We start from the raw sequence: 15,564 nt of genomic DNA on the forward strand, positions 1-15,564 counted from the left end.
ATTTGAGCTCTTCTTTTCCAATTATTACTCTTTTAATTTCCTTCTCTTGTCTTATTGCTCTTGCAAGAGTTTCAAGTACTATGTTAAAGAGAAGTGGGGATAGTGGGCAGCCTTGTCTGGTTCCTGATTTCAATGGGAATGCTTCCAGTTTTTTTCCATTTAGAATGATGTTGGCTGTGGGTTTGTTATATATGGCTTTAATTATGTTGAGGTATGTTCCCTCCAGTCCAATTCTCTCTAGAACTTTAAACATAAAAGCATGTTGAATTTTGTCAAAGGCCTTCTCTGCATCTATTGAAATGACCATGTGGTTCTTGTCGTTGAGCCCATTTATGTGATTTATGACATTTATTGACTTACGTATATTGAACCATCCCCGCATCTCTGGAATAAAGCCAGCTTGATCATGGTGGATGATCCTTTTGATGTGTGTCTGTATGCGGTTTGCAAGTATTTTATTGAGAATTTTTATTTTATGTGTATGTGTGTATTGTCTGCATGTAGATAAGTGCACCCATGTCATGCAATGCCCAGGGAGGACAGAAGAGGCTGTTGGATTCCCTGGAAGTGGAGTTATAGACAGTTCTTAGCTGCCATGTGGGTGATGGGATTCAAACCCGGGTATTCCGCAAGAACAACCAGTGTTCTTAACCGCCGAGCCATCTCTCCAGCCCCCAGGGCCAGGATTTTTTAAAATTCCTCTTCTAATCAGACTCCAACTCTTCTGACTATTTAATTTCCCATTGGCTCTCCACCACTCCCATGGCACTTTAGATTTCAGGGTCTCCTCAGCATCTACTAAACATACATGCAAAGTTCTTTGCAGTTCTTGCTGCTCTGCACCAGTGCAGAATACAGATCATCTTGTTTACAAGTTTAGTATTATTTAATTTTCTTATTGTTGTGCCTAAGTACTGGAAAAGAAGCAACTTAAAGGAAGAAAGGTTTATTTTTGGTTTACAGGTCAAGGGGGATACAGTCCACCACTGCAGGATAGGCATGGTGGCAGGAGGAGGCAACAGTTGATTGCTTTGCATCCTCAAAGAGCAGAGGGAGATGAAGGCTGGGGTTCAGCTCTTTCTTCTTTTATTCAGTTCAGGACCCCAGCCGGTGGAATGGTACTATTTGCATTTAGAGTGAGTCTTCCCACCTAAATTAACCCAACCTAGAAAGTCCCTCACCGGACATGCCCAGAGGTTTGTTTCCATGGTGATTCTAGATCCTATCAACATGACAGATAACCACTTAGGCTCCGATTAACCCTCCTTCCTTAGGTCTTTTTCATTTTGATCTCTACTTGTACTCATTATTTTCTGTGACATTACTGTTATTTTTTGTACCACTAATGTCAAAGGCAAATACCTAGGAAGTCAGGCAGCTAGTGCCGCTGAGTGGAAGTGATGGACTGAGGAATCCACGCATTGTCCATGAAGCAGTCGCCTGTCTCCTCAAGGATATATACAAGTCAGTTAAAGAAGTTCCCAAATAAGGGCTGGCAATGGCTCAGTGGTTAAGAGCACTGGCTGCTCTTGTAGAGGACTGGGGTTCGATGCCCAGCACCCATATGGTGGCTAACAACTGTCTATAAGTCCAGTTCCAGGGGAATCCAACACCCTCTTCTGACCTTCGCAGGCACTGTACTTACATACATGCAGGCAATACACTCATACACATAAAATAAAAATAATAAATAAAATATTTTTTAAAGGTTCCAATTTAGCTTTCAAGAGAGGAACCTGGATTTCTTTTACTTATAGCCTCCTAATTACTTTTAAATATTGGCAATTAATGTAAATTTTTAATGTGGGGACAAATGAAGTGGATTTGAGAATCTGGGTATAGCCTTAGGCCTATAGTGTCATCTCCTCTGCTTTACAATTTGTATACTATCCGGTTTAAGACTTAATTATTTTCTAATTATTTGACCCGTTTTATTTTTGTTTTCTCAACCAAGGCCTCCATTGTTGACTATAACACAAGATTAGCAATAAATAATCATTGTAGCTAATCCATTTGTTAAAACATTTTTTTGCTAGGCATGGTAGCTCATGCCTGGAATTGCAGCACTCCTGAGACACAGGCAGGAGGATGGTGGTTAAGGCCAACCTGGGCTAACAAGATTCTGTCTCAAAAAAAACAAAACAAACAAACAAAAAACATATACACACAAGCACACACTTCCCCAAAAGAAAAGTAATTTCATAGAATTTACAGTGTACATATTAAACAAGATCGTAATTTGTGTTTTCTGATATCTTTCATTGCGTTGGGAACTGTTTCGTGGAAACATCCACTGTTTTTGTCCTGTCTCTCTGTCTAATCCTCATGTTCATCACAGTCTAATATCCCAACTTGCTACTTAATCAGCTTGTGACACACAGATTTTCCTGTGGAAAGAGGAAGAAGAGGTCATGGTACCTTTACATTTTAGTAATCACACTTGGCCATCAAGTAGCATAAATATGCTTAATTTGTAGATATTCACAGTACTTTACACATTGAAAATGCAATCAGTATTAATACTATTTATTCTTTGTGTAACTCTAAGGTATGTTTCCTCCTCAGTTGTGCTTGAACTGTGTTTTTTTAAATATTTTATTTATTATTTTTATTTTATGTGTATGAGTATATTGCCTGCATGTAGGTAAGTGCACCCGTGTCGTGCAATGCCCGTGGAGGACAGAAGAGGCTGTCAGATCCCCTGGAACTGGAGTTACAGACAATTGTTAGCTGCCATGTGGAATGCCCGTGGAGGACAGAAGAGGCTGTCAGATCCCCTGGAACTGGAGTTACGGACAGTTGTTAGCTGCCATGTGGGTGCTGGGATTCGAACCCGGGTCTTCTGCAAGAACAACCAGTTGAACTGTGTTTTTATATCAATCATTTCATCCTGCAATGTGAAACATACATAATTATGTCTCTAAAATCATTCTTAAATATAATACACATCTAAAAGAAGTTTTCATGGGCTTTTTGGTTGGGGAATTTAGAGTGAATTATAAACACTTATTATTCCTGCCATTTATACCACCTTCTTTCACACTGAAACTTCCTATCCAATTGCCATCATATCATTTCAGCAGCAAGCAAAGACATTTCATCCTGAAAACTTACCCCCAGCATGAGTAACTCTATTTGACTCATACTGCTTTGGAATGAAAAGGGAGCATATTTGAGAAACATTTGAGCATGTAGAGACTATTCAAACAGGATCTTTAATCTCAATCAAAAAGCCACAAAGATTTCTCTTAAGACAGAGCCTGTTTAAGCTTCCTCGTTATGGCCTTAACTTGGAAAGGAGGAAACGCAGGAATTGGAAGTACTGCCTCACTTTTCTTCTTAACTTGTGGTGGCCTTTCATGATATTGTGATGATTCAGGGCAAAAACTCAAATTGTCCTGGTTTTGTGGTTTGCTACAGGTACTCAGCGTGCCAATGCCCGGGCTCCAGCCCCTTACAAGCGAGATTTTGAAGCCAAACTAAGGAACTTTTACAGGAAGTTAGAGACTAAAGGATATGGACAAGGCCCAGGGAAATTAAAGTAAGTAGAAATATACAAACCATGTGATTGATAAATGGTGAATGGATAGGATGCCTTTTGGAGCTTTGAAAATTAGTTATGATTTGGGATATCACATGAGCCTTTGTTTTAATGGGTGTAATCGTTTTGGTATTTTAAAAATTATACTGTACTGCAAAGTAGTTCAGGAATTAAGCATTGGGATTTAAATCAAGCTGGGACTATGTTAAAATACAGGCAAAATTAAAAGCTACATTTTTTTCTTCTGAAGCGTACCTGTTTGCTGACCTATCTCGTATTCATGAGCTACAGAGTTCCTGGGCTGACCTGAAAATGATCAGTTTTTCTCTTCTGTCCTATGAAACAAACCTCACTTGTCCAACAGAATGTATCATGAATATTATTTCTGTCTCTCTTTCACCTCCCATGCTTATCAAGGGCTTATTTTCATTCCCAACATGCACCTCTTCCCCTCCTTCCTTCCTCTGCCTCAGTTCCATGTCCCCACCTAGGATAAGGCAGGGAAGGGAAGTCTCCGGTAGGGTACCATGTGACTCTGGGTACCTAAGAGAGGGCCAGAACTGCCACAGCCCCACGCGTACTGCCCCTTGCACAGGTGGGCTCAGTCAGTCAATCCCACTGGCATTGGCCTCCAAATGTGTCAGCCCTACGCGAACTCCATACCTCTCAGAATTGTACTTGGCTCACACTTGACTTACAAAGGTCTGGGCAATCCAGCCTTCCCAAGGTTCCTGGTCATCTTCTTGTCATCAGCATTTACGTTAAGGGTAAATTGGTATCTGTAATAGAATGACTTTAATTGTCTACATCCTAAGTACTTTGGCCACAAGCATCATTCGTTTTATCTACCCCTTAGGGAATCTCAAGATTTGCTTAATTTAAAAATTAAGTACAATTGTTTTATGTTTTGCTTTGCAGAACAGAAATCCCACACACCCAACTCTCTCCTGGTTCTCACTGATTCTCTGGGCATTTGGCAACTGAAGTCCTCATCTAGAAGCATTCCTGGCTTAATGCATTACCTCATAGGGTTCTTCCTTTAGTAAACAAAAGCCACCATGCGTGCGCACCGCGAGCCGGTGTGCGCGCGTGCCTCCGTGCAGGCGTGCGTCTGTGTGTATGTGTGTCTGTGTGTATGGGTCTGTGTGTCTGTGTTGTAATCAGTTTTCTTTTGGGATAAATGTCTTGGACACTCAGAAAGGACTCTGACAGGTCATAGGCCATCTGTTTTCTCGTGATTTTCATACACAACTCTTGCTAATGCTGTTAAGAATTAAAGACAGACGGTTGTGGTGGCATGTACTGGTAGGATTTGCTGAAGGAGGCAAGAGGATGTGGAGTTTGAGGCCAGCCTAGACTACACACTTTGCTGGGCGTGGTGGCGCACGCCTTTAGTCCTAGCACTTGGGAGGCAGAGGCAGGCAGATCTCTGTGAGTTCCAGGCCAGCCTGGTCTGCATAGCCAGTTCCAGGCCAGCTGGGACTACAGGGGGACCCTGTCTCAAAAAAGACCAAAAGGAAAAAAAAAATTAAAATACAAAATGTGTATTTATGCGCAAACAACAAAGATATTAAGCAGCTTCGGTTCTTGCCTAGTTGTTTATTATGGTAAATAGAAATTAAATGGCAAGTGCCAAGTTCTAGAAAGATAATGGAAGATAATCTGCATTTTAAAAATTCTCTCTTCATGAACAGGCTAATTATTCGAAGAGATCACTTGCTAGAAGATGCTTTTAATCAGATTATGGGCTACTCCAGAAAAGACCTGCAGAGAAATAAACTGTATGTCACCTTCGTCGGGGAGGAAGGGTAAGTGGAATAGAGAAGTGGCCCCTGGAACTCGGGCTATGACCACAGGACGGATGTTTCTCCACATCTCTGTAGTTCCTGAAACAGGAAATCCTTCTGGCAGGAAATATTGTTCTCATACACTTAAACATAAAAAAAAAAAAAAAGGCTTCCTCTGGTATTTAAATCATTTGACAGAAATTTTTTGGTTAATAACTCTTAGCTATGATTCATGTTTGGCAAGCAGAAGGCCAATTTGGTTGCTTTCCTCTGCATCTCTCTTTAAAAGGAGAAAAATAGAGCTTTAAAGGGAGTAAAACAAGGCCCTGCCTTTAACATCTAGTTTCCCACCCTAGAATGCTAAGTAGAATGTGTGTCACCTGCTAAATAAGGTCTGTTTCGGAATCACAAATTAGAATCCTTCTGTTCTACCAGGAAGCTCCCACAGCAATTAAGCTGGGGCCTTTGCTCCTATTTTTCCACCTCCACTTCTTCTCTTCCCTTAGGAGGGCAGCACACCTACCAATATAACTACCTACCATAAACAAACTATAGTATGACTCTTCTGTGAGTGTGCCATCCAGATAAGGGTTAGGAAACGAAGGGCTGGAGACTCCCACACAGTGTCTGGTACATCAGAATAGACACTGCACTTGCTGTGGATCACTTTAGATTGACAGCTTGCACCCCTCCTAAGCCCCTCCTTCTTCCTCATCTAAGGTCTCAGTACCTGCTTTGTAGCCCACAGCAACCATACAAAAATTTTAAAATGCCATGTAATTAAGCTCTGTTTGACACTGTTGATTTGGATGTTTACTTATTCAGCAGTACTGGGGAACTTAGGGTCTTGCATATGCTCAACTAACACTCTGAGGTATATCCCCAGCCCCTTTCTGGTTTTTATTTTGAGAGAGGTTCTCAACAAAATCCCTAATCTGGTTTTGAACTTACTCTGTAGCCCAGTCAGACCATGAAATTACTTTCCTCCTGCCTTAGCCTCCTGAGTAACTGAGACCCAGGCCTATGCTACCAAGCCCTGAGGTCTGGACCATTTTAAGAACACCCCTCTTAGTCATGTGTAGTAATGACAAAGATTAAGGAACTATACAAATCTGACTGTTCAGTATATGGTTGATGCAATTAAAGTATAAAATAACTTGTCTGTGTTAATGAAAGTAAAGAAGAACAAAATCAAAACCCAAATCCAAGCCTTTTGTCTTTCTTCCAGTATTCTTGTACTAGGATTTGAGAAGCACTCCCAACCTTCCTCTGTCTGAATTTCTTTTTCCACTTTGGAACCACTTCAGCATTCTAGCAGAACACACAAAGTTTAGACTGAAATTTGCCTAAAACACCAGCCTTTTAAGACTAATGTACATAAATGGGCTCATAACTTGTGTTAGCTTAAAGATACAGGTGCACAACTGAAAACAGAGGCAAATGTTGTCAGCCTCTTCATAGGTATGCATGGGATGCCAAGTATTTCCTTACAATACCAGTCTGGTTTGGATGACAGTATTTTTCTCTCCCAGAACTCCAGCTGCTTTCCTGCATTATTAGACCACAGAATTTTTTTTTTTTTTTTTTGACACATGATCTCACTATGTTACTCAAGCTGGTCTTGAACTCAGAAGCTCAAGTGATCTTCTACCCATGCCTCAGTTTCTAAAGAGCTGAGACTACAGCCCTGCATCACTATTCCTGGTTTAGGCCACAGTTTGTTAAGATCTCAGAGATATACTTGGAAGCTCTGATAATGAGGCTTAAATAGAACAGATGTTTGTTGAGCATGATCATCCTAAAGTGGTCTACCATAATCTGAACAGATAACATCTGTTCCCAGGAGAAGTCTCAAGCTGAGTGGAGCTGAATTCCTCTTTGATTACCACTGATGTCCAAGGCTTCCTGCCTCTGTCACCTGCCTGCTTCCTATGACACCAGAGCCAAAACTCAGAGAGGATGTTTTGGGGTGTGGCTTCAGTTATCAGGAACAATCTCCCGTTTTGGGGGGTTTTTTTTGGTCTTTTTGAGACAGGGTCTCCCTGTAGCCCCAGTTGTCCTGGAACTCACTAAACTCACTATGTAAACCAGGCTGGCCTTGAACTCAGAGAGATCCACCTGCCTCTGCCTCCCAAGTGCTAGGATTAAAGGCGTGCACCACCACGCCTGGTTTAGGACCAATCTCTTAATCTGCTCTCTGGACACATGGATTATTGAAAATGGATTTCCGAACTCAGCACTTCATGTCAGTGTTCTGTATAAAGCTGTTAGATGCAGACTATTTTTCAGCTGTGTACTGAGAATACAGTTACTGTTTGAAAGATTGGACAGTATTCTTGCACAAACTACATGAATGGTGAAAAAAATCAATAGTGACCATCACATTAAAAGATCATAATCTTTCTTTCGGGATTACAATAAATACCCAAAATTTTCCACTGAATTTAAAAAATAGAGGTTTTCTGTTACTTTCCCTTCCCCAGTTTTAGTTCTGTCAGAATGTATCATTTTCAAAGTAAAACACAAAAATGCCTATTACTCAGATCTTGGTTTCTAATATTCTTCATTAAAAAGCACCAGAGTTCCTTGAAGAAAATATTGATTCTAGGGGCAAGAAGTTTTCAAGACAGAGCCTAAATGTTTCATAGTGCCTGCCAGAAGTTCCCAAGCCCACAGGGATGGGAGAATATCAAAGGGGCATAGGAGCCAACAAAGTCCCCAACAGCCAAAGCAGGAACTATTTGAGTGACAAAACAAAGACAAAAAGGAATATTGAGCTGCAACTCAAAGTATAAAATAAGCACCCAGACTGATTAAATACCTGATCAAACATATACATAGATGAGAGAGAACAGGAAAATTTCCATGTAGACTATGTCCAAATAATTCAGCAGAAGTTCCTAAGTGAGAGTTGTACACAGGGGCTTTCTTCCAAATACTACAGCAGGTACGAGGGGGAAAGAAGAGAGTTTGTAGTGAAGAAACCTGACACTCAATCATGAGTCGTGTTGACAGTTTGCCCTTCAGATGATATGCTGAGACAGCGCTTTACCCATGTGTTCTTCCTCCCCAAATCCATCGTCTCAGTCTATCACGAGAACATCAGATAATTCACAATTGAGGGACATTGCAAGAACTGTGTACCAGTATTCTTTAAAATCATCAAGGTCATAAAAACAGAGGAGATGGCAGACTGTTATAGTCAAGAAGAGATAAGATGATTAAATGTAATGCCACTTCCTAGTTGAGATTGCAGAGCAAAAGATGGATATCAGGTGAAAGCTAAGGAAATCTGATAAGGATAAAGTGTACATTTTTGTTAATAGTAATATATTGGTACTGGCTCGTTAATATGTTACTGGTTTGCCTCCTGAACAATATGTCAATAACTGAACCAACTAGTTTGCAAAAAGAGAGTTTATTCATGAGGAGGTAGAACCCTGAGGCTCAAATCTGCCTGCCTAAGGTCAGGGTTTAGGGATATTTATGGGATAAAGAAATGGGGTGGTTTGAGGTTCAGGGAAAGGTGGGTGAAGGCAGGGAAAATTAAGTCATTGGTGCTCCACTCATACCTGGTCAGACCTCATGGCTCTTCACAGGACCCATGTTCAGAACATGACACCTTTAATGCACTCTTAGAGTTTCTGCCCCTCAAAAATGTCAAATAAGTCACGCTGCTGAGGCCTAAATGAAAGGTCAGTAGCTTTAGCTGCCTTGAGATAGACAAAAAAGACCTACAAGTTCCTGAAAAACAACTTAGGCAACCATTACCTCAGAGGTGCTATCTGCAGCGAGGCTAATGGGAGGTGCTGCCTGACATTCTAAAGTTGATGGTAAGAGCATGTGAAGCTAGAGGGCTTATTCAGGTTTCCATCAGTTTTATTTATAATAAACATTATACTAATACATGGTATTTATAAAATATATATAAGAACTCTTTGTACTATTGTTTTGGTAATTCAAAAATTTCTAAAATAACAGATTTGGCAAATGAAAACATTTGGAGAGATTTAACTCGTGTTTCCTTGAATGACTTTTCCTATTGCCTCATTGTTGGGGAAGTGACTGATGTGGAGTTGTTTGGGGTTATCTACAGATTTGTGTCATCAGTTAGAGGCAATTCTATAAAAAGTCCAAATCACTAGGAATATTAACATACAAAGACTATTATTTTGTGTCCATTTTATACTAGTCATAAGAGATTAATATCTCATAATTATCATTGATACCACCTCAATGATTTTATTTTGTATCGGACACAGACTATATTAGATTACCTAAGGTTTATGCCTTATAGAAAGTGGATTTGCTTTTAATAATGTATTTGACCTATATTCCAAAAATGTTCTAATTAGCAGAGTCACAGAGAGATTTCAGCTGTGCTTTAAAAGCTGTTTCTTTGTATAGATCTGAAACACAATATATAGCATTCCTGAACTAAGAAATCTGTAAGATGCTACAAAAGCCATTTGATGTAGAATTAATCCTGGACTATTGGAGACACCTGTCTTCAATTACAAAAATACAGAAAGTATCCTAGAGCCTATTAATGCAGATCTGTTAGAACAGCTGTTGGAATACACTAAAACAATTCTTTGTGCTATGCTTTGCTTCTTACAAAAAATAGATGGTTTCTAAGCACTGTCTTGTGATTAGTGGCTGAATTTAGCTAGAGTTGGGAGTTGTGTTCTAGTCACTACCATTTTCACCAAACAATCTGGTTATCATGCCTTACAATGTTGTGGGAGGGGAGGCCAGTACTGGCAGAGTAGCTGGAAACAGTCACCCTGATCAAGGGTGAGGAGAAATGCTAAGTAGGAGTTGCTCATTTCCACTGAGCCTCAGTCTGCATAGAAGTTGTGTCTCTCTAGAGAACAGCAATGAAATACCATATATTCCTCAGTGTGTTGTTTTTGTTATTTAAAGTCCTAGCAACTGAAGTTCATGTGATAACAGAAGTCAGCTAGGTTGACTATTGTGCTCTGATAAGGCATCTGGAGCCATTAACTTCTTAGTACCCAACACCATTCAAGAAATAACGTCCTGGACAGAGAGGATGTTGATTCTGTGGTTATGCCACCTATTTTTTTCTTCTTGGCCAACTCTATAAAAGGCACCTTTATTTAAGAAAGAATGAATTCATTATGCTCAAAGTGCCCCTGTCAAGATGACATCAGTCATCAGTCTTGCAAGCCACCCTGACTGGGGAGGAGACATGTGCAAATAGTTTTAGTTTGAGGACTTACAACCTGCATGTCGTGCCTTTCTTTTGAGCTTTCCCTCCTGAGATAGACAAATAAAAATAACTAGGGAGGATGAGACCTGAGATAGTTTTCTTTTTTTCCCTGCTTATAATCAACCAGTAATTCTGACATATGACCAGACTAGTGTTCTGAGCTGACTGAAAAGCTGTTGAACTTAAAGATGCTGCTGCTTTCTCCTTAGGGAGATATTCACAGCAAAACCTAGCCCACCCGAATCTGTCAAAGAGCCATAGCCAGGCTTTGGCTTGGTATCACCAAGTGCAGCTTGGTTTATCATATTAAAATTCCCTACTCACCTTCCAGAGCTTGTTAAGTAGCTCAGAAACTAATGCCTTGCTGCTATAAATATTTGTGGGTGAATCAGAAGGTGCGTAGGCCATGCATGCCTGGACAGACTTGTGGGAAACTGTGGTGTGACTTCCTGAGGCCATGCGAGCTTCTCTCATTTTATAGTCTACTTCCATTGGAGTATTTTGATTTCAGTTATTTTTCGATGAAATATAAAGAATGGGAAAACAAAATTAACTATTTTAACCTTATCAGGTGCTGCTAACAACTCTAGTGGTGTGCCAGGCCAGCAATGGTTGGTTGATGGTTAAAGTGCTTTCTCAGCATGCAGGACTCTGGACATCATGGTCACCCTACAGACATCTGTGCTTACTCAGAAATGCCCTCAGATGCAGCTGTTGTGTGGTTACACACCCGCTGTCCAAAGTTTCTGTGTTTCCGTGCCAAGCCTTTAGCTGTAGAACCAACCTAACTGGCAAAACAGGAATGTAACAAACGATCCCTGTGATATGAGTCACGTTAACTATTTATATGGAAGAGGTTGCTAAGGCATTACAGGAACTGCATGCCCCATGTGCGCTGCTGTGACATGTTTCATTGACTTTCCTAGATCAGATATAAATGCATGTTCTTAAATACCCCATTCTGAATTTGAAGTTATAACCAAATCAAAGTATAAATACTATCTTCACTTTAGATTGACTTCATTAATACTTCAAGAGTAAAAAATGATAAAAACTTTACCACTTAAATATACGTTTCCTCCTAGCTATTAGTTTTGTCCTCTCCTGAGGAAAGTGAGTTTTGCTTTTCAGTTCAGCTCCTAGGAGAACATTTGCTTGTCTTCAGCCACAAGAGGCACCAATCTGGGATGTGGTGGTTGTTTTAACAAACTTTACCAAGTTTGAAGATATTACACAGTGAACTTTCTAAGCCAATTCACTTGTGGGATGTCTGACAGTCTCTTCAGATTGAGTCACCTTTTAGGGATTGGCACAATTTGCTCATGACTTTGAATTAATGTATTACCACCTCATAGCAAACTTGCTCAAATTTATTCACTCTGCTAGACGCCAAATATTAATGTTAATTGATGTTGATTTTCTTTAGAAAGTATAAGAGGCTCCAGTCACAATTCAACAATGTGCTACTGTATATCACACTGGGGATTTGCAGTGTAAAAAGAAATAAGGCATGGTTGCCTGGTCTCTGTGGTTACAGGTTGGTTTTCTGTGCTGGGGAGAGGGGACAGACACATACATACACAGGTCATTATAATGTACTCTGGTAAGTACAGTATTATTGAAACACTCAGTTAAAGCTCAAGAAAAGCCCTGCATTTTTCAATTGAACAACCACAGCAGAGCCAAGTTTGCTTCTGCCAGTTGTCTCGTGGGCAAACTGACTCATTCAGTCTTTGCTCATGTTTCAGCTCTCTGTGACCCTGATGCCTTAAGGGCCTCCATTGTGTGAAAAGCCCAGTGGAGAAGTGACTGTCTCACACCTGACACCCATGCCCATTTCTTGAGGTAGAAGATATATCAGGCTACTGTAATCAGTTTTATATTTCTGTGGAGGAACTTCACTAGAGATTGATAGTAAACTAGATATTTTAATAAAGGAGCATCCCCTCCTTGTTTTTGTAATAGCAACAGTTGGTGAGCTTTTCTATAAAGGGCCAGATAGTAAACATTTGAGACTTTGCCCATCGTACATTCTCTGTGGCACGTACACACCCATGCTATTGGAGCAGGGAAGCAGCCACACACAACACACAAACGAGCACAATTCACTCCGGTATAAATTAATTTACAAAACCAGGGGTTTTAGCAGATTTAGCCCTCACGCCATAGTTTGCCTGCCCTATTCTGTAAGCAATACTGTTTACTCTTAACAGATAATTAAGAGCTACTGAAGGGCTGGCTGTCAGGAGTAAACTTAAACTTGGAATCGGGGCACATGTTTCAGGCCTTGAGGCCTAATGCCTCCAACTGCAGTGCTCCTTGAATTCAAATCACTGATTTCCTTTGAAAAATAGAAAATAAGGAGACCGGACAAATGATTTTCACAATGCCCTTGATGATTGGTATTCTGACTTTCTAGAAAGACACAAGGAACTAAGTCTCACAAAGCAAAACTTGAGACGGAAATGTATGAAGTCTGCACTAGTCCTTCCTGGTCTGGATCTAGTAGAAATGTCACTGTATGTAGACAAAATGGGGAGCCCCATGGATTAGAGTCTTGGAGGGTTAGTGGATGACTAGCTCATGGTGGGTAAATGCAGTGAAGTGGCTATCCCAAGAGGCAGGGTGACTTCAGTCTGCTTTAGTGAAGGACAGTATCTAGAACTTTCTTAGATCCTTTCTGTGTCCATGAGAACACACCTCAAGGTTGGGATCAATCCCAGGGTGGTCAGGGAATCCCTACCCTTGCCGTGAGAGAAAGTTGGGGGAAGTGATTTGCTTAGGAGCAGAGAAGAGGTATGAGGAACAGAAATTAGACAAAAGCAACCAAACCTAGAGTTCCTACAGAGTTAGTGACATTTTAAAAATTATTCTGCCGTTCAGATCTAGATTAATAACCTAGACTGCACTTGGCATGCAAGTATTTGTTGGAAGACTGAATGTGTAAAGAACATTCAAGTGGAAAAAGTTTTTTACTTGTTGACATCTCAGAAAACAGAACTAGGGGAGCAGGACAAAGCCACAAAAAGATTGCATGAAGAGGTGGTCTGTGCTTCCAGGTAACTGCGAGACAGTCAGGGTGCTGATGTAGGTGACCCCAGAGTAGCCTGAAGACACTCCTCCCCTTCATCCTGGAGGCAACATGTTGGCTTAATTATATTAAGTTGTCCCAGAGAACAAGCCCACCACGCCACTGATTGGCCCTGTGAGTCATCTATACACATCTGCCTCTTCCTGCCCACATAGGCTTCCTGTCGATGCAGTGTGGGTATGAATGTGTTGAGGTCATGATTGGCGGTGTGTGGAATGGTTTTAGCTACATTTATGTTCTTTCAGTGCATATTAGAAAAAGTTGAACTAGCATATAGAAATTTCATAAATATTATGTAAGACAGTTTTACACTGAAAAAAAACAATTGATTTAATGAAAGGTATTAAGTAAATAATAGTATCTATAATCAGATATGGCAAAAAGGGGAAAAATCTGAATAATTGAAGTCTATGCTATATAAATTCAATTGGACTTTTAAGACATAAAAAGGCCATTTTTGTTTTGTATTTTCCCGACCCTCTCTTCTGCCTATAACAAGACCTTTTTCTACTATACCATATAATCCCATTGCTGGACAAGGCACAGATAATTTCTTTTTCATTAAAAAATATAATTATGAAGGCTGGGCACAGTGGTGCATACCTTTAATCCCAACACTCAGGATGCTGATGCAGGTGAATCTCCGTGAGTTTGAGACCACCCTGGCTGGTCTACATAGCAAGTTCTAGGCCAGCCAGGGCTACATAAAGAGACTGTCTCAAATAAAAGCCAGGCCTGGTAGCTCACACTTAGGATCCCAGCACTGAGAAGGCAGAGACTAGTAAATCCCTGTAAAGTGACCATTCACCCTGGATATTTAGTGAGCTCCAGGCCAGTGAGAGATCCTGTCTCAAAAAGGTAGATATCATCTGAAGAATGACACCCCAAATTGTCCTCTGGTCTGTACATATATTCATATACATTTATGCCCATGCACAGACACACACACACACACACACACACACACACACAAATGCAGTACTGCCCAAATAATAAATTTGGAAAGAGATAGTGGAGAAAAAAAAGACACAGCAAGAAAAAAAAAAGCCTTCCCCAATCGCACCTTCTCAGTTGCTTTCATTCCCTTCCCCCTGTACTTTCTCTGAATCTCTATGCATGCTTTCTGTCGTAGGACTGGTAGACAAAAAAAGACACAGCAAGAAAAAAAAAAGTCTTCCCCAATCGCACCTTCTCAGTTGCTTTCATTCCCTTCCCCCTGTACTTTCTCTGAATCTCTATGCATGCTTTCTGTCGTAGGACTGGTAGACTTTATAGTTTTCATTTTAAATTTAGCATATCAAGTTGCTGTGTTGCAAACTGTCTTTGCTACATTTCTTTGCTCCAACCCTGATGCCTTTGTAATAAGGTGGAGTTTACAGTGTCATGCACATGCTAGAGTTTGCCTGTCCTTAGCAGGCTTGGCAGCCTCGTTTTCTTTGTCTGTGATTGTCCATGTTGTTTTATAATTTCAAGTTTCCACTTGTACTCTCTCATTCCTTTTTTTTTGGCCACTGAGCTCCCTAGGGAGACTTGTATCTTTGGCATTCATGGAAAAGTCTTTCTTCACCCATTCAGAAAATTTCCACAAATCCCATGAGGACTCCATGTCCCTTTGAGTAGATATAGCTGCTTCCCTTGGGCTTTACTTTGTATACATGATGCATTCCCATGACACTCTCTCTTCCTGTAACCTTGCTTTCGACATTTATAATTTTTACATATGCATGTGTAGTTTTATACAAATCATTAATATTTTGCCTATTTTATGCATTATCTGATGGGTAGCTTGGTTTGGGGTATAGGCTGTATAAATGTTCATTTCATTATTTGGGTCAAGAGTGCTGAGATCAGAATTTTTCCAATGTATTTTGGATAGCCTGGTATGAAAACAATCCTTATAATGAGCATT

At 40.4% G+C, this 15,564-nt stretch overlaps 1 protein-coding gene across 8 annotated transcripts in view; it reads left to right on the forward strand.

Moving 5' to 3' along the window:
- Hecw2 (HECT, C2 and WW domain containing E3 ubiquitin protein ligase 2) overlaps positions 1–15,564 on the forward strand; it is a 416,509-nt gene that overhangs the window by 369,194 nt on the left and 31,751 nt on the right. For all 8 annotated transcript variants that reach the window (XM_029564734.1, XM_029564735.1, XM_017798837.2 and 5 more), the window contains 2 exons: positions 3,421–3,541; positions 5,236–5,349. In XM_029564734.1, coding sequence (XP_029420594.1) covers positions 3,421–3,541; positions 5,236–5,349 — 235 coding nt within the window. The remainder of the gene's footprint in view (positions 1–3,420; positions 3,542–5,235; positions 5,350–15,564) is intronic.

The sequence above is a fragment of the Nannospalax galili genome, unplaced genomic scaffold, assembly GCF_000622305.1.
Source record: "Nannospalax galili isolate Female #2095 unplaced genomic scaffold, S.galili_v1.0 scaffold115, whole genome shotgun sequence".
Taxonomy (NCBI): Eukaryota; Metazoa; Chordata; class Mammalia; order Rodentia; family Spalacidae; genus Nannospalax; species Nannospalax galili.